This window comes from Athene noctua, chromosome 11, assembly GCF_965140245.1.
Source record: "Athene noctua chromosome 11, bAthNoc1.hap1.1, whole genome shotgun sequence".
Lineage (NCBI taxonomy): Eukaryota > Metazoa > Chordata > Aves > Strigiformes > Strigidae > Athene > Athene noctua.
In genome coordinates, this window is record NC_134047.1 from 14,321,516 (window position 1) to 14,347,351 (window position 25,836).

The following is a 25,836-nucleotide window of genomic DNA, read 5'->3' on the forward strand; positions in this document are numbered from 1 at the left end:
GAAGACAGAAACATCTACGTACAAGATCTACACTTACCTGGAATCATTTCTGCTGAAATAAATAGCGTTATTTAAAATAAAATGACAGAAAGGAAGACAAAAGGCCAGCAGTTCAGAATACTTTTCCGACAGCAGCACAAGAAGGGCAGCAGAAAACACGAAACACTGGTCAAATCAGTCAAACTGGCAAACCAAAGCTTTATTTTTTGTTTAAAGTCTCTGCTACAGTACCTAGGACTGTGACTCTATACATAATTAACAATCATTCCTGAAAGATCTGTATTTGGCACCAGTTTGTGTTTACCTCAAACACTTGTGGGGAGGATTAATTTCAAATCAAATTTGGTTTTTCAACAGAGGAGCTGCCATCATGAAGCCAATTAGCTGAGTTATTGGTGAAGCTTAAAAACAAAACAAAAAAAACCAAAGTCCTTATCTAAACCAACACATTACAGAGAGCTCCAAAACAGAGGTCAAACATTAAAAGGCTGATATAGGCTCAAGTGGTTTATAAAACCTATAAAAAAAGACTACACCAGCAAATATGCCCTTTCAGTCCACACAGTTTAGAAATTAATGCAGGGAGCAACACTCGCTAGCTGGAAATCTTGTCATGGGAGAACCACACATATACCAACTGGAGCACCGAAAATCAAATGTTAAAATGCTCCAATTCCCAGTCCACGTAAAAGGAGAGAGATTCATAGGAAGATTAAATCAATCCATGAAATTATAATTGGTTGGGCAGTTCAGACTTCCCCCAGCAACCACTATCACTCATACACACAGGCTCACATGTACACGGCTCAATCCCATTCAAATTCCTCATGGAATAAAAGGATCCCAGGCTCCATTGAGTCTTTTCCTATCATGCAAGAAATAAGTCTGGCTGTGCTTTAATCACCATCATGTATTACTTCAGCCACAGAGTACCAGGCAGATTAAGTAGAAATGCACTGTTTTTAGCTCATCATCTCTGCAGAAGTGTTTGGGAGGCTCAGTTCCTGGAGAGTTCTGGGTGGCCACACAGTCTCTCTTCATGCAGACTCACTGGCCTCTACTGGCTTAATCATGTGGTCCGGCTTGTTGCCAGCAGCATAGTGATCCCACATCTGAAGATAAAGCCGCTCCAGGTCCATTGTGTACTGCTTGGTGTTGAACAAAGGACTGGATATTCTCTGCTTCCAGACTTTGCCACGGATTTTTTTCAGGCTACAAAAAGAGTTAAAAGCAGTTACAAAAGGTTCCGAACACTTCATAATACTGTTTACTTTGAAAGCTACTCTTTCCAGCTCACCTGGAACTGCACCCCCACTTCCAACAAATTCGTATTTCTGTTTTATCTGCTCATCATTTCTGATAAAGATCAGCATGACCACTTCAACTCAGAAAAGCTCCAACATTAACACATTAACTTGCAGCATTATTTGTACTGCGGTAACTTTTTACAGTGCAATTTTAACTTGCAGAAGTGACAAACTGTTTAATCTTCAATATAAAAGGAACAAAGGTGAACTGTAATTGCACTCTTCACCAGGTAAGAGCCTGAACGCAAGCAATTTCTTCAGAACAGGCAGCACTGTTGCTCAGTTGGGAGCACTGTTAGGTTTACTGTAAAAGCAGAAGCTGACTTAAACTGCAAGACAAGAAACCTCTAGACAAGGATTGCCTAGCTATTTTAAATATTAAAGTATTTGCAAGATTTAAAACTACTGATAAGTCTCAGCACTGTGCCCAAATACAGCATTTACATTCGTGATGTTACCATATTACACAATACAAGTTTGCTTACTATTCCAGATCAGTTCCCAGTTTCACAGCAATATCCTCATATTCCTGTCTGCTTTTTGCAATGAGCTCAAGACAACCCAGGCAAGTAAGCTGGGAGGCAGCAACTCGTGATGCAAGAGTCTCGCCTGTTAAAAAAAAGAAAGTAAGTTGGCAACAGGAATAAGCTTATCAAGTAATGTTGCAAAGTATGAGTTATTTTCCTTCTACCTCTACAAGATGCAATGAAGTCTGTTGGGCTTGCTGTCTCTTACAAAAAATTTAGTAACGTTCAAACCCATCTGTTCTATGCTGGTTCCACACTGCGTTACCTGGCATAGTGACCATCGGAGTCCCTGCCCAGAGCACATCCATCCCAGTTGTGTGCCCGTTGCAAAGAGGAGTGTCTAGACAAACATCAGCCAATTGGCCTCTTCTCACATGTTCTTCTTTGGGGGCAACAGGAGAAAAGATGATTCGGTTTTGGGAAAGACCCAAATTTTGTGCATATTGCTGAATATTGGGTTCTCCTACAGCTGGGAAACGTAGCAGCCACAGCACACTGTTTGGAACTCTTTTTAGGATCTGTACAAAAATAAAGAAGCAAATACAGAAAGTTTGGTCAGAAACATTTCCTTTTTTGAACTAGAGATTACCACATAGCAAAATGAAACAAAAGGCATAATCATTCAATACTTTAATCTTCTGAGGTATAGAACAGGAAAAAAACATATCACCATTTCAAGTGGAATAAATACGATTTCATTTCTAAACCCACTGAAGGGAACAGCAACCCTGAGCAATAATTCATAGAGCAGTACTTAAGAAAGAAAGCCTTGAAATCTGTGATCCCCTTTATTTATAGTCCCATGCTATGGAGTATAAAAAAAATTATCCCTCAAGTAACTCTCAGCAATAGACTATAAACTGATCTTGATACAGACACTCAGTGCTCAGGTCTATCAATCTACCAGCTGCCAAGGCCTCATTTGTGCCAAGACCTCAAGTTATGACTTCATTGTGCAGACCAGATAAGACCAAACTTACTTCACAATGGAGTACCAGCACACTTAAGCTGTTCAAGACATAAATTTTCATTGGCTAGAAGCAAAGATGAGATTTGAAATCAATCTAAAAAATTCCACATTCTGTCCACACTAAGTCCTGCAACATGAGCACTGTGAGGATTCAGACAGCTCAGGGTCAACGTTTTCCACAGAACAGTTACAGTTTTAACATGCATGAGGTTTCTGCTAACTTGAACAGAACAGCTGTGTTCCAGAAGTCTAACCTTAGATTTTACCTTAGATACAGATACTCACATTAGCCCACATCTGCAAAGTGGAAGGATCAATCTTATACAGCTGATTAAAGTTACAGTATACAACAGCATCCTCTGGTAAACCATACTGAGAACGGGTAGTAACAATTATAGTTCGTGGAACTTCTTCACCAGTTGCTGCTTTGTTGTTAATCTAAAGGAAAAAAAAAAAGCTATTGGAACACTGAAATTGCAAGAACCAGGACTATGCACAGTGGAATTATCCTGAGATACGCTGCAAGTTTGCTAGCGTTGTAAATTACTGTAAGCATATCTCTGGTTTTACTGTACCAAAGTTGTCTACTTACCCATAACAAGAATTTGACTGGTATGCCTACACGCTTGTGCATACCACAATGTTGCAACTACCAAGGCACAAAACACTGGGCATTTTCACACCCTTGCTATATCTCCCTGAGATTCTAAGTAACTGGAATAACTGGAAAGAAGAATCATATAAAGAGGCATTACCCATAGACTCCTCCCCTCCATAAAGTCACTTAATTTCATTTTTGGTCTCAAGGAAATGAAGACTTCAAGGAAGAATTAAAAAGTATTTAGAAAGCAAAAGGGGGTTTGTGGTTTGTTTTACTTTGGTTGGTTGGGGTTTGTTCTGTTTTGGTTGGTTGGGTTTCTTAAGATAAAATACAATAGGCACAGAACAGATAATCAAGACTGAAGATACAGACTAATATTTAACTGGTAAGGAACTAGCTGACAAGGCAATAATGGGAAATGATGAAAATTGGACTAGAAGAGTTACTAATGGACTGTCAAAAAAGAATGGATCTTTCAGCCTTCACAAAGAATAGGAATATGCTAAGAAAAAGTGGCAGAGGATGAAGTTGGGATAATCACAATACCATGCAAGAGTTGAGGATTAGTAAAACAGAAGTTTGTGGGTTGTTGTTTTTTTTTTTAAATAATGAGGCAACGGTGGGATCAAAGACAGACAAAACCATCAGTACAGACAGGGCAAAACAGGTACTTAGAGCCTTTTTCTTTATTTATATATATATATATATATATATATGTATGTATTTTACATACATATATATTTAAAATTTCAGTTCAGTGGCAGTGCAGCCAGCCAAAATAAGTGTACTATTGACAAACGTGATGTGAATGATGACTCATTGTCATTGACTCCATTGGAAGATGCATGAGGTAATTTAGTTCAACAAAAGTTGATAAAAGTGCTACTTATCCAGGTCACTGAGGAGACCTCATAAACTCAATGCACAGTTCTCGTCGACCTATGCCTAAAAGTAGCTGATATTAAATTAGAACAAGCACAAAGAAGGGTTATATTAGTGTGATCAAGAGACAGAATTCCTGTTTTAAAAGTCCACCGACAGAGCTTAGATTGTTTCATCTTGCTGGCAGAGTGCCCAGACAATCATTCTCTATTATTCTTGGGGGACAACCATTTCAGAAAAAAATGCTAATAAGCTTACTGACCAAACTAAGATGTAACTTAAAGGCAAGTCTCAGTTGTGAACAAACGAACTCATAAAAAGAAACCAAGGCATGAGATTATGGATAGAACAGTGATAATAAAAGATCTCAAAGTGACAGAAGAGTCTCCTGAGGGACTGCAAACTGAAACAGATTCCTAAGTCAAGAGTTATGCCAATGTCAAAATACAGTATTTCTAAAAAGAAAAAGTTCTTCTGCAAAGGAAGAAGTAACTGTCACTATCACCAAAATCCCAAGAACTATTAAACACTGAGAAGCGGTGGTATAGTGCATACATAGTTCAGAAAGATGTAAGGAGATGAACAAACATTGTTGAGATACAGCCGAGTAACTTTGCCTGTATTAACCAGCAATGTTTTTCTAAAGGAAAAACAAAACCAAAACTGGGGAACAGCTCACAAATGCCCTGTAGGCTGCAGGCAATTAGCAAGTCTTGCCTTCAAATTCTGAACAACCAAGTGTCATCTCTACGCAAGATTAAATTTCTTTGGATTTAGATACCTTTTGATATAACCCCTCTATCTTTAAGGGGAAAGATCATCTTCCAGTACAGCTGTGGCTTATAACACATGTGTTTCGTTCAGTACAAGAACTAAACAAATCAACATGACAGAAGACAGATATTTGTTTGGACGTCTTTCTTCCCTGTTATGTTAAAACATACAAATAAAACAGAAAACCCAAGAGAATAGCATCTTGAAGTGCCTCACCTGGGTAGTTGCTAATCCATTACTGATGTTGAATCCATTGATAGTTATCTGGATTTGCCCACGATTAATCATCTCGATCACAGCTTCTGCAATTGTGTTCATAGGAATGACTGGCATGCTGAGGGCGGCACTGCCGTCTGCATTGTCACAGCTGTCAGGACACTTCATCTAAGATAAATCACATAAGCATGAGAGACAGTACTGGCTTCAGTCCCTAAGACTGAACACACAAAGGAGTAGCTCTCACCTTAACGATCTTGACATCAGGGAGACTGTCAAGGAAAGCCTTCAAGTCAATGCCATTCAAAACAATTCTGTTATCATAAATATGACCATTGGACTTGAAATCAATGACTGCTTTTTTCTGTTAATAAAAAAAAAAAAGTTTAAAAAAAGTTACAACATCCCTTACCAAGTACTAAATTAACTGCCATTTTATAAAGACAGCTATGGAAAACACCTACTTTTCTTGCCCTATCTTCCTACATACCTTCAGATGGGGGAACATGTTGGCGTGGTCTCCAATAAAGAAAGTGTTTGGCATGTAAGCTAATTTCTCTGAATATTGCTCAGCCACCTCAACTGGGGAAGTTTCTTTATCTGTGATGATGTAATCCATGAACAACGCCCCACTGGTTCCAGGATAACCTAGCCACATTGCCTAAAAAACAAGAAAGCAAGGCTCCAGTCCCAGGTGCATTGCAAAAATAAAGGAAGTTGAAAATCAACAGTTAAAATTACATTTTTCACCTACAGATTCTTGTTCCTTCTTGTGCTTTATCAACTGAAGAAGAACATCTCTAACCCCAAGCTTTCACTACTGAGACAGGGAACAGTTCAAGGATCTTCTAAAATTGATCCTTCAAGCAAAAGGCCAAAGTATCTGACTACATGCAGCTATAGCCAAAATACACCTTCCTTTAGCTGAGGTAACTGCCGTAGCCTAGAGTCACTCTGATTCAGGCCTCTCCCATTCTCTTTCCACAGCCATTTTAGAAAAATCCTTAGTCAGAACAGTAACTGCCATTGATTCTGATTTATTCTAACTAGAATTTCACTAAGCCTGAAGAGATTAAAACCCAACAATCCACTTCCACAACTGCTTCAGATACCCCTTCTTTGTTCTCACTAATGCAAGAAAGGCAGTGGTGTACAAGAACCTCATAGAATTAAGGAGTTCTCTTTCAGGACACAGTCAACTGCCCATAAAGCACATAAAAAACCCCCAAGCTAATCTGCTTCATCAGAATGATCCTATTTGTCTCATATACACTAAGTCCTAAAAAAGTCTCTCTCACTGATCAACATGAACCTTCAATGTTTCTCCCACTCTGCCAGAAGAAAAATTATTCCTACTCACAGCGGTTTCTTGGAGATACAGAGCCCTCTAACTCAATTACCTGAATAGGTGCTGGTCTCAGGGCAAATAACTCATTTCGGGCTCCTTTGGTGTAACCATTCATATTAATGAGAATGTGTATCCCATCCTGATGGATGCGGTCTGCTGCTTTTCCATTACATGGTATCTGAAGAATAAATACATACATAAATAAATGTTATTTTTGTTTTCAGTCTTTCAGTAATAAATGTGGTTAGTCATCAGTGTACCAGTGAATAAATGTCAGCTGCATAATTTTATTTAGGTGAGACTTAAATCTCATTACTCCTGGTTTTACAGAAGTGTAAGTCCTCAACTCAATCAAAAAAACCCCTATTGAAGCCAAGAAAAATGTAAGTTTTCTAGACACATTTGAAGCAGTTGCTGACAAAAATTTTGACTGTGGTACTTAATATTGCCTCAACACACTCAAATCAGAGGAGTGATACCTAGTGTTGCCAAGCCTAGCAAGTCATGCAGAAAAATATCACAAATGGACCACAGAAGAAACTTCAAGCAACACTGAAACTGCTTCAGTTCTTGGCCAAATCAAAACCAAAAACAGAGCAGAACTTCACACAAAGTATTACCAATGACTTTCAAGAAGAACAGCAAAGCCTTGGAAATTACCTCCTGTCAGATACTGAAAGGTAAACAATTTTCAACAGTTTTAGATTCCTCCAAGAACTAATTATACAATTAGTCATTACCTACAAGCGCATAAAAGAAAGTATTTGATAGATGTCTCTAGTTTAGTAGCAGTAAAACAAAAAACAAAGGCTAGAAACAGAGACTGTAAAAACCAGACCAGCCCCACGACCATCACTCCATTAAGGCTAATTACTAATGATCAAAGCTCATGTAGGGCAAGTGGTAGATTCCCCATTAATCACTAAGCCTCTGTCCTGCTTCACTGGAGTAAAGCAAGCTTGAATGTATTTGCAGTTGTGGCATCCTGACTTATCTGTGCCATTTAGATGACCTAATGGAACAGTTATTCAATACTGCCAATATTACTTCTTAATAATCACACAGGTCGTGCACTAACCACTGCATCCCAGATAAGGCGTAACACCAATACATCTACAAACTCCAGGATTCTCAAGACTAACATCAGCCTGAGTCAAGAAATAATTGCAACTGAAAATCTCAAACTACAGGCTGATCTCTGTATTCATTTAGGTCTGCCAAGGTCAATGCATCAAAAAAAGCTCACCTGAGATAAGTCAATGAAATGATTTGCTTCAGCCATCACTTTTACACGGAAGTTTGTACCATCATCAGGACTCAGGGCATAACAAAATACCTAGAATACGAGGCAGCAAAAATTGAATATCTGCAACAACTTGCCAGCAAAGTAATTTTGCTATAAAACACATGGTATTGCAATTTTAAACTACATTACCAAAATTACATCTAGTTTAATATAAATTATATTTATTTCTGTGGCATTTACCAGTTGAGAAAGAAATCCAAAACCAGGGGGCACTGGGCATTTGACACATTTGCACCAGGCCCCAGTTTGACCCAGTCCCGGTATTAGAGCATGGCACTGCATCTCGCCTAGACATATATGCAATGTTCTCATCAGTGCAGGGTAAAGTAATTTCAACAAATGGATTTGCGTAAGCATTAAATTCTTCAAGAACACCTCTTAAAAGGCACCTTTGAATTTGTAATTAGTAAGAATCATAATTATGGCTCAGGTTGAACAGATAAGCCTTGGGGAAGCTTTTTAACAGATTCTTTAAACAGTGACTAGTTCTCTCCAATTAAGGAGCTGCAAATGTATGAGAAACTCAAGCTTGACAGGCACCTATAGCTAACCCCTAGCACATACAGATATAGAATCAATATGCAGATAATTTATTATCTTGCAGGACAAAAGCACGGTTTTAGTAAAGCAACAGATAACTTCTACTTCATACATAAATTAAGCTCTGTAGAGCTTTATAAATCCAGAGTAAGAAAGACTACCCTTTCTTGAGCTGATTTGAGGTTAAATGGTATATTCCCCTCATACCCCATGTACTCAGACCACCGATTTAATTGTTTCATTAAAAAAAACCTGCTTCAAAGTCACAGTTCTGGTAACAATTCAAGCATGCAGCTTTGCCACAAGAACTTCAGACTACTAAGACTTCGTGATGAGGAAAAAGCAAGAAGGTAGGGGAAAAAAGCCCAAAATCAAAACAAACCAACCAATCAAAAGAAGATCAATAAAAAACAGTTTTGCCAGAAGGAAAGACTTACAAACCCTTTACACAGATAAACAAATTCTCACGTCTTGGAAGACAGGAGCTCAAAACCAGGGCAATTTAAACAGTCATGGGACAAGCCACGTAATTGGGAATTAGTTCTATTTACAGCCTCAATCCCTTAACATGACACCCAAATAAATATAGATGTGACTGTCTTTAGCATTGCTAAATTGTATACACTCCTTCTGGAGTAAGCGTAGCATATTATTTCCCTTTGAAAAAGGAGTAGCCAGACCAATCTGAAGTACGTATTTGTGATTCAGGAGTCCCAGAGAAAGATACTTGCAAAAAACCCAGCAGCAGATCATGAACAAAAAACAGATGTGTATCCATAAATCAGAAGTAATCAGGCAGTAGTAGCTTGATGTTGAAACACATCTACTCAAAGAACAGAAGCTGGAGCTTAAAAAAAGTTTTCCAAGGGCCACAAATCCTACCTGCAGTAATTCTAAGACAGGTATCTGATTTGCCTACCTTCTCAAGTAACACTTCATACTGGTAAAGGAGGATGACTCAGGCTGGAGAACTCTTCAACCATCTAAAAAAAGCTCGCTAACAAAAAAAAACCCCCAAACAACCCTAAAACCAAAATTTTGCCCTTCCCTAGCTTACCTGCCTGTACCAAGAAAAAGAAAGTGCCACTTACAGCTGTATTTAAAGCTTTAAGCATGTCATTTTGTATTTTTACCTCAAATTTGTCGGGGTTATGCATGCCTGGGATTGACTGCATTAGGTGTGAGGTTGGATGGTTTCCAAAATCAGAGCTCACATAGCCAATACGAAGTCGACCTTCACTGGCCTTTAAATCCTTGGGATGCTCATATGGTGGCTTATGAAGAACATTAATCTGTCAAGAAAACATACACAACTGTTTATAAGCTCAGGAACCAAAACCAATACTAAAGAGAGGGACAGAAGAAACCCATGAGTTTGTAGAATTAGCTTTATCCCACATTCAAGTAAGAGGTCTGTGGGCGTTTGTTGTTTCAAACCTGTGTTGTCTGTATTCCATTGGACCCAAGTGCCATGTCCACAAACTATGTTACGAGATGTCACATACCTACATTCAGCCAAGTAAACACAGACTCACTACTGCAAGTTGGCATTTCTGCTTTTCTACCAGTTTATTTTTGAAGTATTTCACCCCTGATTATTAAATATACTGATACCACGCCACTATGACCAGGAAATTCTCAAACTACAAGCCACTTGTGACCTGAACAGTATTCCTGTGAAGCACCACAGCATGCTTTCTGTTCTTATGCTCACTATCTTCCCCAGACATCAGCTTTAGCCACTATCACTGACAGGATTATCAGGCTCTTGAGACAAGCCAGTTGGAAAACTAAGTGTTATCTTCCGAAGTTTGAGATCTTTACATCAGCCAATCCGATCCTTCCACAGCATATTTCCAGTTGTAACTGGCAATCATTCAAGTAGTCTGTCTCAACATTCACAAGTGCAACAGCTATGACTCCCTGGTTGAGAGAAAAAGAAGTTGCATCAATATTTTAAAAATCTGCCATCAACTGCAACTGCATTCTTGGCAGCTTGGGGTGCTGTGCAGTCTTGTGGAAATGGCATACAGTTAAGTAATTACAGCACGAGAAGATAGGTTTTGGGGAGAATCTATTCCAATGTACACAAAATACTCCAAACCAGAATCACAACGAATATTCAAGTACTTCCTATTGTGATGCATCATCCCTGTAACACTGCTGCTGTCACCACTGAAACCACTACATTCGGAAATCCCAGAGCCAATCAAACCCAAAGCTCACACATTGCAGCATGGATTCACTAGAGACAAGAGTCAGGTTCAGGATGCTGGAAAGGACCAGATTTTGAGAAATACTATCACACAACTGCCTGCATCTGTTTCACTGCCAGGAAGAATGATTTACTCGCTCTGCTTTTCCAAAACGCCCCTTGTATATACTTTGCAAAACTAGACAAGTAACACCATGTCCTATTTTCTACAGGTCAGTAACTCTGAAACCTTACAAAAGCTAATACTATGTATTTGATTTTCAGTAGGAACAGGCAAAACCACAAAGGACTTCGATCACAACTGGCCTGTATAAAGCTTCCTACCTTGTCCAAACACAGATTTCCATGTCTCTCAGCAATAGCCTTCCTAAAACTGTGAGAAAGGGGATACAGCATGCTATGATGCGGGTGGACAGAAGGCAGTCTGTTTTTCTCCAGCTGATCAGCTACAATGCTAACCAGCTTCTTCATTCTTTCATCATAGTCTGTCCAGTCACAGACAATCTAGAAGAGGGAAAAATTAAAAGAATATTAGGACAACAGCATCCTTTGATCTGTATCAGATATTTCACAAGTTGAGACTAATGCTTCTTCCAAAAATGAAAGTGAGAACTTCAGTAATTACTTGTTGATGACTGTATAATCTTATTTTCTTTTTTAAGGCTTAAGTCTACTCTTTACATTTAAATTAGCAATTGGTTGAGATGATCAGGCCTAGCATTTTCTGCAGAGGAATCTTAAGAATTACAATCAAAGTCTCATCTTCCTCACCTGCAAACAGTGGGCCAAATTGCAGTAGGCATCTGGGAAATCAGGTTTCAGTTTCAGAGCAGTGCGGTAAGAGGCAATGGCTTCTGGTATATTCCCTGAATCCTGTAAAGACATAGAAATGAGTCAGCAAGATAAAAATATACTCAGGGTAAGTACTCACAGTGCCCCACCATACTCTAGGAGTGAATCATTCGCATGTGCTACCTTGTGAATAGAGGCTAGGTTGCTGTGGGCATCAGCAAAAGCTGGGTTTATCTGAATGGCACGGGTGTAGCACTGCAGAGCTCCTTGCACATCCTGCATCTCCTTCAAAGTATTTCCCATATTAGAATAAGCATCTGCAAATGTGGGGCTGATTCTGAGAAATAAAGATACTATATGTCATGAACAAGAAAAGCTCCTCCTCCAGTGAGAAACCATCCCCATCCCCAGACTTTTGGGTTTGCAAAGCAACTATCTGAATTATAATATGCTACTGTAAGCCACTTTCTGTACAAATCTATGGCACTTTCCTGTTACGAAAGGCCGGCACTATTACAGATAGTATTCATTTACCTAATAGCCTCTTTGTAATGCATCAGAGCTTCTTGTAACTTTCCTTGCTGTTGCAGAACACTTGCTAAATTTGAATGTGCAGCAGCAAACTCTGGAAACACCTGGAAGAAAAAGAAACAGAATTTGTCTCTCAAATGCCTCAAATAGACCACATGAAAAATAAAACGCCTGTGCACTTCTTACTCTTCTTTTTACATGACTCATGTCTCTGAGCAGACCCTCCTCCACTTATGACTGAAGAGGGAGAAGACTTGTGTCGTATTACACATTACCAACTTTATTTTCCCACCTTTCCCTCAGCACATTCAACTGTACCTCAAGAGCCTTCCGATAAAGACGGACAGCTTCCTCAATATTCCCCTGCTCCCGTTTGATGTTTGCTAGATTATTGAGAGAATCTGCGTGAGTGGGACAAAGTCGAAGAGCTGTATTGTAGCATTCTTCTGCTTCTACCACCTTCAAAAAAAGGGATACTGTTAATATGGTGATATTTGTTGTAACAGCACCGTTTATGAGAAGTCACTATACCCACCACTTTTAAGTTTCAAGGTAGGAATTTCCTGAATTATTTGTCCTTATGACTAAGTAAATGAGGGTAACAGCCCATCTTAATAAAGTTGGTGACAGCTCTTGTCTAACATAAACATTCATTCTACTTTTAAAAATTTTTTAAGGAAATAAAGTACTCCTTACACTGCCCTTCTCCTTCAAGGCGTTGGCCAAGTTACAGTAGGCGTCAGGGAAGTGGGGCTGTAGTTCAATAGCCCTCCTGTAGGTGTCTATTGCTAGGTCTATTAGTCCTTGCTCGTAATACACACAGGCAAGGTTGCCGTGCACAACTGCGTGATTTGGACTCAAACTCAAGGCTCGTAGATAAGCTGCTACAGCTCTGTAACAAGAAAAAGAGGTGAACAATCATCCACAGAGTGGCAACTATATTTACCTTGGTCATAAAAACAACCTTCAAGGGATATGTATTATTAACACACACAAATTTGTCCTGTAAAATGCTACTGAAAACAAAGAAGAATACTACCTGAATTAAAAACCCAATCAAGGGATGAATTATTATTAATCATGTTATTTTAAAACCATGCTGTATTCTGTAATGACTAGCAGACTAGAAGAAGCACCTTGTAAAATAGGAATGTTTTCCTCCCACCTGATGCTGTATAGCGAACAACTAAGTCTTCTGGAAAAAAAGCAAAGCTTTTGTCTACTTTATTTAAACACTCTTCATTACCAAGACAAGCACAACACCTCTGCCCCATTCTTCTTCCAGTTTATTATTCAATTGTCATGATATAAACAGTATCATGTCTTTATTCTCTCTGTTAACCTAACATGCATCATGCTTTACTAAATTACATGCTCCTATAGCATGATATAAATGACTGATGTATTCAAATCTGATTTCTAGAAAAATCACAACAGTATACTTAAGTAAATTCTCAAAAAGGTGATGTAAAGTCTAAAATGATGAGGAAACATGCCCCTGTTTGGAACATTGATTCATGGTTAAAACAGAAATCACTGAACGATTTACACTGTGCTGTGCAACTGCTTACCATAATTAACGTGTTCCCTGCAACCTTTTATTAAATTCAGAGCCACAAACCACAGCTATCAGAAATTATAATCCAATTAAAAGATGCAATATGGTACATTGCATATAAACAACATAGCCTGGATGTTCTTCCAGAAACAAAAGATTCATGTATCAGATTAGAGGTCTCAAAACCAAGTTATTTCAAAGAGAGCACCAGTACTGCAACCCCATGAAATAATATTATGCTGGCACATAACTAACACAGAATATTCAATCAAACTTAGCTGAATTTCAGCATTTCAGCTTGTCTCACACAGAAGGAAAATTTTAGAAGAGACACAGTTGTAGATCACATCCCAAATCACATAATGAAAACAGAGAAGTCAAGGGTTCATGCCTTTCTTGGACATCTTACCTTCACCCATCCCCAGCCTTAATTTCAAATCTATTTTTGTCAATACTTTCAGAAACTCTCATTTTTAACATTTTATTAAGTACAGGAAGGTAACATAAAGGAATACATTCCACAGGATTTTTTTAGTTTTTTTTTTTATTCCAGTAATCTGCTCTGCATGCATTTCCAAGTCATTTGCTTGCTCAGCCTACAGAAGTCTTTGCTATAGTGTACAAAGAGATTTTGTACCAGGAACCTAATTTTATCTTGATAGATCTGACAGGCCACCGACAGAGCAACAGCACTGATCTGCTCACCTGTCAAATATCCGCGCCTCCTTCAGGACATTTCCCAGATTGATGTATGCATCCAAAAAATTTGGGTCAAGTGTTACAGCCTGAAAATATTTTTGAAGTAAGTTTTGAGCATGAATACAAACACATTCACTACAAAACTTAGCTGGTTTTCTTGTTCTGTTGTTTAAAAAAAAAAAAAGAAAATTGACAAATCCATTCCATAAACATCTAAGACTTTATCAATAAGCTAATAAGGAAGGAAAACAAGTTATATAAATCACAGAGCATCAGTTAGTTATCTTTAGAAACAACAGCATACACTACCTTCAAATTTATTCGTTTGCTTACCTAGTAGTTGCAACTACTGCAGAATAAAGTGTTAAACATGTTACTCTGATCATACTTAACACTCCTGCCTACACATGCTATGTTGCCTTTCATTTGTTTTTAAGGGGAGAAAAACCCTAAAAAACCTGATCCATATCCTTCATCTACTGCAAAGCAAGAGAGCGTTTAAAAACTTTAGCAGCCCAGGGAAATAAGGATGACTTCACAAGAGCGAGAAAAGAGCAAATACATTGTGTGTAGGAAAACTCAGTAGTCATTTAACTAAAAGAAAACATTTTCCCTCCCTTCAAAACTAATAAAATGCAAAAAACTTAAGAACCAATAAATTTACAGAAGATGCAGTAATAAGCTACATCTGAATATCTGACAGGCCATATTCTTACAGTTTTTCTCATGGGATTTCCAAATTAAAATACTTTAGAATCTATCACTAACTAGACACAAATCCAAAAAAAAATCCAAAGCAGTTATAATTAGTTTTGTAGATCTTAAGTCAAAAATACCAGGAAGAAACCGCCCACCACATCTTAAATCGTCTTAGGTCATTTTAGATACTTAAGAGATTTGTACAAATCTCTTAAGATGCTAACTAGATACTAACTAGAAGGTATCAGACAACTAGTCAATGACATTAATCTAGAGAAGTCTGAAACAACAGTGGCAAAAAATAATCCTGGAGAAGAGGAATTAGTGTGTCCTTTAAAACTGTTCTCCTTACTCAAAGAACAGTAATACCTGAAATAAAATAACAATGAAAAATTATTTTACACAGGAAGCTGTTTCTCCCTCTCACACACAAAACATTATTCTCATCAAATTAGACTTTTAAAAAAATTATTCCAGAAAAGGTGTTTAAAACAACTTAATGAATTTTCTTACATTTGACATGTATGTCCTTAGAGCAATTCTAAACATATCTCCCTAGTGGCATACAGGCAGTCTGAAACATCAGAAAGTTAAAAAAACCCCAAACAACCCAAACTATTAATATAGGATGTTAACTAACAGGATCCTAAAAAGTTCTCTGCTGATCAAAATATTTCTATCACCTACAAGCAGCCAACTGCATGTGCATTAAAATCTAGCAGAGAAACTGGCTTAGATAGTTACCTTTTCAAAGTGATGAATTGCAAGCCAAATTTCTCCTTGGGCATTGAACACACAGCCAAGATTACTCCAAGCCACTGCAAAGTTTGGTTGAGTCTCAATTGCTTTTAAGTAACAGGCCTTGGAACAGTTAAAGAAGAGAGATACAAGGGAAGGGGAATAATTGTAAAAAGAAAAAAAAAAAGAGAAAAAAAATTGTTAGTATGCCTTCTCTAACCAGCCAAAAGTGACCCTGCAGTATAGGCTAGCTTGCGCCAAAACTAATGCGCTGCAAACTGTTGTTGATCCTGCGCCAGCGCAAACCAAAACCCAGGTGCAAGCCCACCATTCTTCAGTTATGCTGATAAGAAATTAACATGCCCTCGGACCAGGTCACCAAAGAAATCACCTTAGAAATATAATTCAAGTAGTTCAACAAAAATACCTGTTGCCTTGAAGTGCATAAAACCAAAAAAATTACTGTGTAAAAACAACTTCACTGTGAAATAAGATTATTAAATCGTGAAATCTTCTAAAACAGATAGAAATTACTTGAAAAAACTAGAAAAACTACTGAAAAAGATGAAGCCCTTCTTCGGTTTTAATTGTCCTCGTCAAGTGAGATGACACACCCAGTTCCCCAGCTTCTGCCAATACAATCTGCAGCTTCGAAACCTCAAATGACAGGATTGCATGAAGGTTTAGGTCCCTGTAATGCAAGCGCAAGAAATCGCTGCGCATCCTAAACAGCACGGCGCCACGCTATCGCTGCGAACTGCTTTGCTATATTGATTGCCCCTAGATCAGTGAACGGCCAACCAGAATCATTAATCTACCAGACAGGCCCATACAGAAACTCGCATATTAAATTTGATGTCTGGACTCTAAATGTGTTACAACCCAAATTTTATCCAAAAGGCTACAGCCTGGAGCTTGGGCAGTCACCCAATCAGAGATTAATCATCTAATCAACCGTTCACGAGGGCTTAATCGCACGCAATGCGCGTTACCGCTGCGCAGCCTTTGCGCTACTGCAGGATCACAGCGCATCATCAGAAGAGCAGAACGCTGCAATCCAAACAAAGAAGAAAAAAGGAAAAAAATGAACAACCAGAAGAGTTAGAAGCTTTTACTATTAACTATCTCCAATTATTTCTTTAAAAAAATATTTTAATTTACTTTTACTTTATTTCTTTGAAAGAATTTGTGGCTACTAGTATAAAATATTCTTACATTACTTGCTTGTAATTAAATATTTTAAGCTGTTTCTGAAGCCACAAGACAGAAGATTCAGGCATGGAGGCAAATGGTTTTGCTGTGGCAGTTACAAACCCGTTACCATATTTCTCATCATGTGACTTTTCGGTGCGTTCCTTGCTGGAAGAGGAGGAGGAGGTGTGTGTCTGCCCTAGATCCAGGCCTCGAGCTCCCTTCAGCGAGGCACCTTACGCATGGAATAGGAGGTTTCACCCACCTGAAACCTTCTAAATACAATATCAGTGGTGAAAAACCAAAAACAAGAGAGAAAATAAAACAAGATCATTAGTAAGAGTTCAACAAAGCAATTGCATTTTTTTGGATATGTCTTAACACATGGGAATGAGGACAATCTGTCTGTAACAAGGGAGACATGCAGAAGGGAGAGGGTTAATCAGGGCAATTGCATACAGCAGGGACTTTTTTTTTTGGAAGAAAGGCTCTGAAATATCTACAAAAAAATTAAATTTTAGTTCAAACTGTAAGGAATCTGCTGGCTTGATCTTTCAAATGGACTGATAACCAAAGAAACACATTGCAATTTACTCAAGATGTTTTTCCTCATTTATTAAGTTCTCACAAAACGGAATAACACTTTCAAACTAGGTGTCTCCAGAGCTCTGAAACAAAGAAGTCAGCAACCTAAGGCAGGCGCAGTGTCTTGGCCTATACCAGTCACACTAAAGCTGCAGTGAAGTGCAATTCATGTTAGCTGTCCGCTTGGTGGGCTGAGAACCAAGTGTCTCAAAGACTGTTCAAACTCTAAATGCTGCTACAAAATACTTTCAACCTGGATCTGACCAAATCAATCAGGCTGCCCTAGGATGGTACGCACATCCAAGTTGTTAAGAGAAATCAAAAAAATAATGAACTTTGAACCTGCACTCCCACAACCCCGTAAAGACTGTAACCCTCCCCAAATGGTGCTGCAGCCAAACAGACAGCTACGCTGTTCATACACTCCACTTTTTAGCATGCGCGTGGGGCTTGGAGTGACAGATGTGGAGTCCAGAGTGTTTCCGATTTCTCCACACTCCTCACCCCTGCAGCGCGGACGCGTAAGGTGGCTTGTAACAAGACAATTTCTTTGTGCAATCCAAGTTTTAACACGCCAAGAATTTTAAACTCATCTTGGTGTTCGAATTCTCAGTTTAGGAAACACAAGACTGCTAGAAGCCACCTTTCCACTACAGCAAGTTTTCTTTCGATCAGTTCATTTCCCAAACAAACCAGCTTTGTCCTTCCGATTTCTTTATTTTGGGGGAGGGGAGAGGGAAGACATGAAGAAAAGATATTCGGGGGGTTCGCATACTGCAGCATTTACTAGCCTTTCTTCCACTATCAAGGGAAGGGAAAAGTTAAAAAGAATAAAAATCTTTAAAAGCCCATATTACAAGGTAACATTTGGGTAAGTTTCTTCTCCACTTACAAGCCACAAAGGACTTTAGAAGAGCAGCGTTTTCAATAGCACCTGCATCGTACAGGGATCTCGATCTAACCACAGGCTCTCTGCTTGGCACCAGCAGGCAAGCCTCAGATTTGAAGGACTGTTACTTATTTCCAGATAAGAGCATGATGGAGCCCCTGCCCAATACTTCAGAATGGTATCAGATAGTCTAGTTCAGCGGAAAGGCTCGGTAATGTTCCATTTCTTGACTTAAACCATCTTTTAAACATGGACATGCCATATCTTGCCCTGCAACTACTCTGGGGTGTTTTCAGTGCCTTCAGTTTTCAGCAGTTTTTCAGACTGTCTGTAGATCAACGCAGATTTGAAGACTTGGTGCAAAGTTCAATTTTTCAAAACACTGACGTTTACATGTATTCTACCCAACACCTACCTTGGCTTCTTCCAAGCGACCCAGGGCTTTGAGCAGGTTCCCCAGGTCACTACGAACACAGTACAAGTCCTGAAAAATCAAAGTCACACCATCAACTTTGGGACTTCAGACACCCCAAAGGTCTTCACAGAGAACTTGCAAAGGAACACCCCAGTCTCTCTATAGCTTATTTTATATTCCTAATAAATACATCACAAATGTAAATTATTTTTCTTGACCTAACATTACAGCTGACAATCTTACCAATTTCAGTACTGTAAAGACAAAATCATAAAGAAGTAGAAAAAAATTTTTTCACACAATTCCTCTTTATACAGAAAACCAAAACCAACTGCCCCCTACCAAGCTTAAGTTCTTTTGCCACACATAACCATTTGAAGCCCCCCCCCCTTTTTTTTTTTAAAGCATGACTGTAAATTTGTATTCTTAAAGTGCACAATGGCTGTTACAGCTTTGAAATAAATTATATAATGATTTTGCTTCCTGTATCTCCAAAACAGTTTTTCTCCCTGTTTTTCCCACTAATCCATCTATTTTCAACATCCTTGCCACATGTTCTTGTTCTTTAATTTGTAACCACAGCACAGGCTGCAACTGCATTATCTAGCAGTAAAGACCACAGAGAACGGGGACATTTTTGTCAATGCTAACAGAAGAAGTTTCCAACCTAAACAAAACTGCAGTCCTGTAAGAAAACACCATCTTACAGTATTTCTAACCAGTGCACAAACTCCACTAGTGACACCACTTAGCACAGTAAGTTAGACAAGTTCATCTAGGCTGAAGAACAGAATGAAACAAAATTATGAGCTCCTGATGATGGACTGGGTTCACATTTGCTTTTCCGAAGGAAAAAGGACATATGCACACCAGACTGATGCTGCATCTGAAGTATTTTTTGACAAAACATATGACCAAACAGCAAGCAGATACTTTCACCATGCTGAGTAATACTATACAAACTATTTGAGTACAATGCAAAATAAACAGAAGATAGCAGTGTGTTTACTAAAAACATCAATTCAAAACAACTTCAACCAAAGTCCAACTACTGGATCTATTTTATAGGAGTCACTTATAGACACTCAGTTTCAGCCTATAAAACAAAAATGATGCTTCTGTAAACCAGTCCACAGTGGAAATCTAACCAAGGCAACTCTCATGACATTTCTGACTTTCAGAGGGGAAAAAAAACCCAAAACAAACCACAAAACCAATTCCTTGCTTTTGTTATTTCAACAATACAGATAAGTACACAATCCGCAGCCCTTACTGTATTGCAATATAAAACTTTCTGTGACAGAAGTCTTTCAAAGATCCTTAGAAAAGTATTAAGTAGATCATTAAGTTTATAATGTACAGGTTAGAGGGAAGGGTTATCATTTGTTCATTCTTCGAAACCTGCCATTTGTCCTGGGGAAACCTGTCCTGGGACAGTAGTAAAGTATGGTGTTCTTCTAGAAAATAGTGTTACTTACAGGGTTGTACTGAAGGGCAGACACATAAGCCTGTACTGCTCCTTCCATATCACCTGCAGCTACCAGCGCAGCAGCCAAATTAATATATCCATCAATGAAATCTGGTTTGAGGCGTAGTGCATGTCTATAATGTTCAATAGCTTCTTGGAGCTGTCCACGTTCCTTGTACACATTGCCTAGGTTCGAGTAAGCTTCGGCCAACAGTGGATTCTGTTTAATAGCCAAAGTGCTGAAGTGAGCAGACCTGGAGAAAATTAAGATAAGTTAGCTAAAAACCAAAACGAACCACCCTTGACTTTTACTGTTTGCCTGTTTACCTAGTTACCTAACGAACATTCATGCTTAAGCAAGCCAAACATACAGCCAGTAAATGTGGACTTAGAGCTGCCTTGTGTGTTTTGCTTCTCCTAGTTTAAATTATCATTTCTCCTGTTCCTGTTTTACATTCTACTGAAGAAAGACAACTCTCATTTACCATCAGCAGGGTTCAAATCGCCTCACCAAATCTGAACTCAATGCACTTGCAGAAAGCACTACAGAAATCCTGCGAAGCCTCTTCCAACATTCGTATGCTTTAAGCAATATTCCACTTGATACTCTTTTCAAGAAGCAGGACATAGCTGACAGACGCAGATGTAAAATTCTGTTGTATCCTCCCCCATTTTATTTTCCTGTAGCAGAACTGTCATTACAGCTTCACTGAGAAGCCTATATAAAATAAATCTCAGTGAAAAGTTCTTACTTCCTTCAGCAGCACGTGCACATTTACACCTAGAACAAGTTCAAAATGCTTGAGGCACAGAAAGAAAGATCAGGAACAGGCAAGCAGAATGAAGTGAGATACAAGTTTCAGATGACAAAACTCCTTAATTAATCATGCTGTTTTGCAGCAGTGTTGCAACTTTAAAAAAAATCAAAACCAAACCACAAACCTCCACGCTGCAGGTGGAATAAAGAAAAACTTTTGTTTACACATGTAAATACCGCCAATACACACAGGTGCACTGGACACTCCAATATGAATGTGTACAACATGAAAATAACATGAGAGTAATTGTATTATCTGTTTTTGTTGCAAAGCTCTCGATTCTGATTTGTATTTCTTTTACCCTAAGAAAATTCAAAAAGGATGAATGTTATTTTGACTAGTCCTTACCGGTGCCATGAAGTTAGTGAGTATTTGCATTCAGTGATTAAAAAAAGAAATCAGTGCTAGAATAGAACTTTTGTCAGCTATGCTCAGTACTGTTAGAGGTGCAAGCTATAAAGCAAGCTTAACAGAACACATCAAGTCTCCTACCTGTCCAACCTGCGACACTGGAAGTGAATGGACGATAGTAATAAAAGCACACCAGTATTATCAGGCTCTTGTCTCCAAAGCTGCATGCAGTGTCTCTCTGCTGCTTCAAAGTCTCCTGCCTGATATTCACGATGAGCCAACTCCGCTAACCCTTGGAAGGAAAGCATACGTTTCGTTGGTTCTGGAGAATCACCAAAACATTTAAGGGGGGAAAACAAAAAGTTAGATAATGGGAACAAAACAAAAAAACAAAACAAAACAATGTGAAAAAAAAGTGTACACAACTGAAGGATGAAAATGTTTGAAATTACATAAAACACTGCAGCATGTGGCAGTTTGAACTCTCAGATCTTTATGCCCCACTCTATTACTACGATATTTCTAACATTATCTGTACAAGTCCATGACTTCATTAGCTAATACTAGGAAACATGCAGACTGTAATGACTGTGAATATTTGCAAGTCAATTGTTTTCCATTAACTTGAAATATATTGAGACTCCTGACATGAAACTGAACTTTGGTTCATAACAACAGAAGTGCTGCTAACAGAACAATGACTCCTCACTCTCCCCCAAGACTGTAAATCTTCAACTTTGCAGTATTAAAAACAAGCTCTAAAAACTTAATAGGGAAATGCAGAACAGCAGACAAAGACTTCAAAGGACCTGAACAAAATAAAGTTTTGCTGTGCCAGTAGTGAAAGTCCTTTAAAAAAAAAAAAAAAAAAAAAAAAAAAAGAGCAGTGTAATATTCCTTGAATCCTCTATACTCCTACATTTTATAATGAGTAAAAATTCCTTCACAGAAAAAAATATTGGCCTTGGAACAGGATCTGATGAGAGACAAACACACACTTCAATGATTACGCAACTGGCCCACAGATGGAACCATTAAACAGACAGGGTACACGAAAGGAGTTACTACTTCTGGAGGCTTAGTTGGAATAGGAGTGACAAGTGTGGAGAACAAAATACTTAAATAAAATACCACCTGTTTTAGACAAAGCATCTTAAGTGTGAAAAGTAAATAAAATTTCTTACAAAGCACGGTTCTGTATTAAATATAGACAAGTACAGCTTGGAAAAATCCACAACCATTCAACCTAGAAGGAAGTGTTGGCCTTCACATTCTGCCTTTATACCAATAACTCTTACTATTAAAAGGTTTGATTACTGCATGTATCTCATTTTCTTCCTGAAGTCCAGTATTTCCAGTACTCAGCAGTCAAATACATTCATGAAACACTTCCCATTTGGACCTACAGTTTCATTTAAGTGAAACAGATAAATCCTTCCTAATGCAAGGAAGCACCTCAATATCTGAGTACACAGGGGTTTTGCAGTTAGGTGCTACAAAAATCCTCTGAGACTCTTTAATTCTTTTGTGAGAACTTTAAAGATAGGAAAATAAACACAAAAAGATTAGGTACAGAGTTACTAGTGGGTTTTTAATGAAATTGGGATTGATGTCAATTAACTACTTTGAAAATCGCTTTTTAAGCACTAGCTAGGTTTTGAAGAGATGACTGCAAACACTACATGATGTAACTAAAGTTGTTTTTCCAGATAGTATATTGTCTCTGTCAGTGCTGAAAACTTTAACTGTTTCACAGTAAATTAGAACGAGTGAAGCTATTCTCTTTCTGATACTTGACAAATAACTAATCAAGTATCTTCATCCAGATTAGATTCCTGTTTTCTAGGATCCTATCTTAACAGTTTTCCAAACTCTGAGTAAGGGGAAAAGTGGACTTCAGTATCTGGTTAAACGTACTGGCAGTAAACAGCTACAACTGTTCCTCAACATGAGAATGACAGCACCGTTTATGAAAGTCCAAGGTGCTGACAGGAATAATGACACTGGAGTACCAACATGCTGTTCCTCGCTCCCTCCCTTGTGCCATTAACAGCCACATAGGTTTAGCCCCTCTGGCAGTCCGTGTATTTTCAAGTCCTACTGGTGTCACAAACAGGGAAGGTGGATAGAAGAGCATGTCCCATGGACCTGGGTAATTTCTTCTTCAAATAAATTTCAGTGGTGTTATTAAATTTCAAAACTAAAGAAAAAAAAAAACACCAACAAAAGTTCAGATTTAAATTCTTATGACCACTTAGAAAAAAAGCTTCCAACCATTATCTAAATTCTACATTTTGCTTATTTAAGCAAGAAGTGAAACTGAAGTTGCAACTCTCAGGTCAAGAGAGAAGGCAGTGCAGAAATACTGTATTTAACACGTGGGAATAAGAATTTCTAAAAACAACAAAATAAGCAAAGCACTAAGATTTTCTTTCATTTATCAAGTCTCTTCATAAAACAACAGAAGCCCCCCAGAAGAGATATAGCAAACCAATCACTAAGCATAAAATAGCCAGTCATCTACCTCTAAACAAGTATTTTAGCAATGACCCTTGAGAAGTTCATTGAAACATAGGAAGTGGAGAGCTCTCTCACAAAGTTCAAAATGAGCTAAGCTTTTAATAGAAAGTTAGCTGGAAGAAAAGTTCTGCAACCCAAAGAATCCACAACAGAGACATCAGTGGTTGCTCACTGAATTCATTTCTAAAGAAAATAACTGCAGTGAAAAGTCACAGCCAGAAGAATCCCTTATCAAGTCTTGCATATACATGAATTTATGTACTTAGGCTAACTTGTGCTACATAATTTGACTATGACCTTGGAAAAGCTGAGTACGTGCTTACAAGAACGACCCTTCCTGAGACTTCTACAGAATACAAGCAAAATACGTCTGCACAAATCAATCACAAAAGGCCATTTCTCCCCCAGATATAACATCCTAATCGCTTACCATACACTCATGCTCAACCTTACAGTTAGATAAAATCTAGGCCCAGACAGGAGCACTTGCCACTCCATCTGGGAGGTGGTGGTGAGGAGGAGCACAAGACTCTCCCCAGGCGTGCACCGAGTTCTTTTCACCTCTACAGATCAAGGCTGCAAGAGGATGCTGCGCCGCAGAAACAAAGTAGCTTATTGCAGCACTTAGCCTCTCCATCTCCACTTCTGTAACGTTACCATTTCCCTTTATATCCCTACCTCTGCACTGCCATGGCATCTTTCCCCACAGATCCTATTTTTTTCCTACCTTTCCCCGACACAGTTTCAGCTTTTCCCTCTGGTTACAGAAACCCCCCCAAACCTGGGGGATAAAGCTGCGTTATCTTTGCAGCAAGCATAATGGGCTTTTTTTCCTGCTCTACAGGGTAAGTGAGATTTCTCCTCTCCCCCATCCCTCAAGTTCTGGATATCTAAACTAAATGCAGGACAGGATCTTTCTTAGCTAGGGCACGCTATCTTACTGTCCAGAAAAGCGTTGTACTTCTCGGCTATGCCACAGAAAACCTGCTCCTTGAGCGTAGCGAGAGAGTCTGGACAAGTCAACGTACGGTTTGAGTCAGGTTTTTACCCTACTTTGTCCTCTAGAAAAACGCAGTCACCTGATGATCGGATAAATATAGCAATACGAGAGCACCGCACTAACGCGCCGTGCTCCTCCAGGAGCGGCTCGAGGGCTGCAGCCGGGCGACGCCGACAGGAGCCCGCCGAGGGACGAACCCGGGCCCGCCGGCAGCCCGTCGGCGCGGGGAGACAAGCACAAAGGCGGCGGGGCCGCGCCGGGAGCCACCGCCTCGCCCAGGCCGCCGCTTCTGGAAAGTTCCGCCGGGAGCGGGGGGCCCGGCGAGCAGGGGAGCGCCGCGCTCGGGGCGAGCCAGGCGCGGCCCCGGGCGAGGGCAGGGCCCGGCCTCCGCAGGGCTGCGGCGGTGCTGGCGCCCGGCGCGCCCGTCCCCGCGCGGCAGGCCACGGTACCTGTGCTGTCAGCCACGTTGCCCACGGAGGTCGCCATCGGGAAAGGGGGCCGGTGCGGGTCTGGTGGAGGCAGCAGAAAGGCCGCGGGTGCGGAGAGGCCCACTCGGCTAAAGCGGGCAGCGGAGGACCGAGCTGCCCACGGTCCCAGCGCGCTGAGGCGGCGGCTCCCGAAATGGCGGAGGCAGCAAATTGCCGAATGGCCGCCGCCGGAACTAGCTCCCCCCGGCAAGTAGTCCGGCCGGAGCCAGCGGGGCCGTGCGGAGCCCCTGTGCGGCGGATGGAGCCCGACCGGAACTTCCTCCGCCTGCCTCCGCCGAGCCCGCCTCCCGTCCCGCTCACCGCCGCCCCGCGCCCTTTGTCAGCGCGGGTGTCCCTCCGCGCACAGCCCTTGCGACAAACGCGGCCCAACCGCGCCTGCGCGGCCGCCCCCCGCCGCGTCGGGCCGCG

At 39.8% G+C, this 25,836-nt stretch overlaps 1 protein-coding gene across 4 annotated transcripts; it reads right to left on the reverse strand.

Moving 5' to 3' along the window:
• Window positions 1-169: 169 nt before the first annotated feature.
• On the reverse strand, window positions 170-25,615 carry OGT (O-linked N-acetylglucosamine (GlcNAc) transferase). 4 transcript variants are annotated; one of them, XM_074915567.1, is made up of 22 exons: window positions 25,390-25,615; window positions 21,562-21,742; window positions 20,262-20,505; window positions 18,784-18,852; window positions 15,710-15,826; window positions 14,273-14,352; window positions 12,706-12,901; window positions 12,328-12,468; window positions 12,013-12,113; window positions 11,662-11,815; window positions 11,458-11,559; window positions 11,011-11,190; window positions 9,605-9,763; window positions 7,872-7,961; window positions 6,678-6,803; window positions 5,768-5,938; window positions 5,525-5,641; window positions 5,278-5,445; window positions 3,090-3,242; window positions 2,100-2,352; window positions 1,793-1,916; window positions 170-1,212 (listed from the first exon to the last, which is right to left on the reverse strand). In XM_074915567.1, exons 1-22 carry the CDS (start codon window positions 25,424-25,426, stop codon window positions 1,038-1,040), a joined length of 3,138 nt encoding a protein of 1,045 aa, XP_074771668.1. In that variant the 5' UTR covers window positions 25,427-25,615; the 3' UTR covers window positions 170-1,037. The 4 variants fall into 4 exon arrangements, with proteins under 4 accessions (XP_074771668.1, XP_074771669.1, XP_074771670.1 ...); XM_074915568.1 differs by having other exon boundaries at window positions 21,562-21,712; window positions 25,390-25,614; XM_074915569.1 differs by lacking the exons at window positions 21,562-21,742; window positions 25,390-25,615 and having other exon boundaries at window positions 17,025-18,852; window positions 20,262-20,342.
• Between the last annotated feature and the right edge of the window lie 221 nt (window positions 25,616-25,836).

What these genes read in the sequence shown, in the direction of transcription:
- OGT (XM_074915567.1), bottom strand. Translation starts at nt 25,426, where the DNA reads ATGGCGACCTCCGTGGGCAACGTGGCTGACAGCACAG. An exon ending in CCTTGAAGGAGAAGGGCAGT is followed by an intron (nt 12,469 to 12,705) that starts GTAAGGAGTACT and finishes CTTTTTTTGAAG; the next exon opens with GTGGTAGAAGCAGAAGAATG. An exon ending in TCCGATGGTCACTATGCCAG is followed by an intron (nt 1,917 to 2,099) that starts GTAACGCAGTGT and finishes TTTTTTTAACAG; the next exon opens with GCGAGACTCTTGCATCACGA.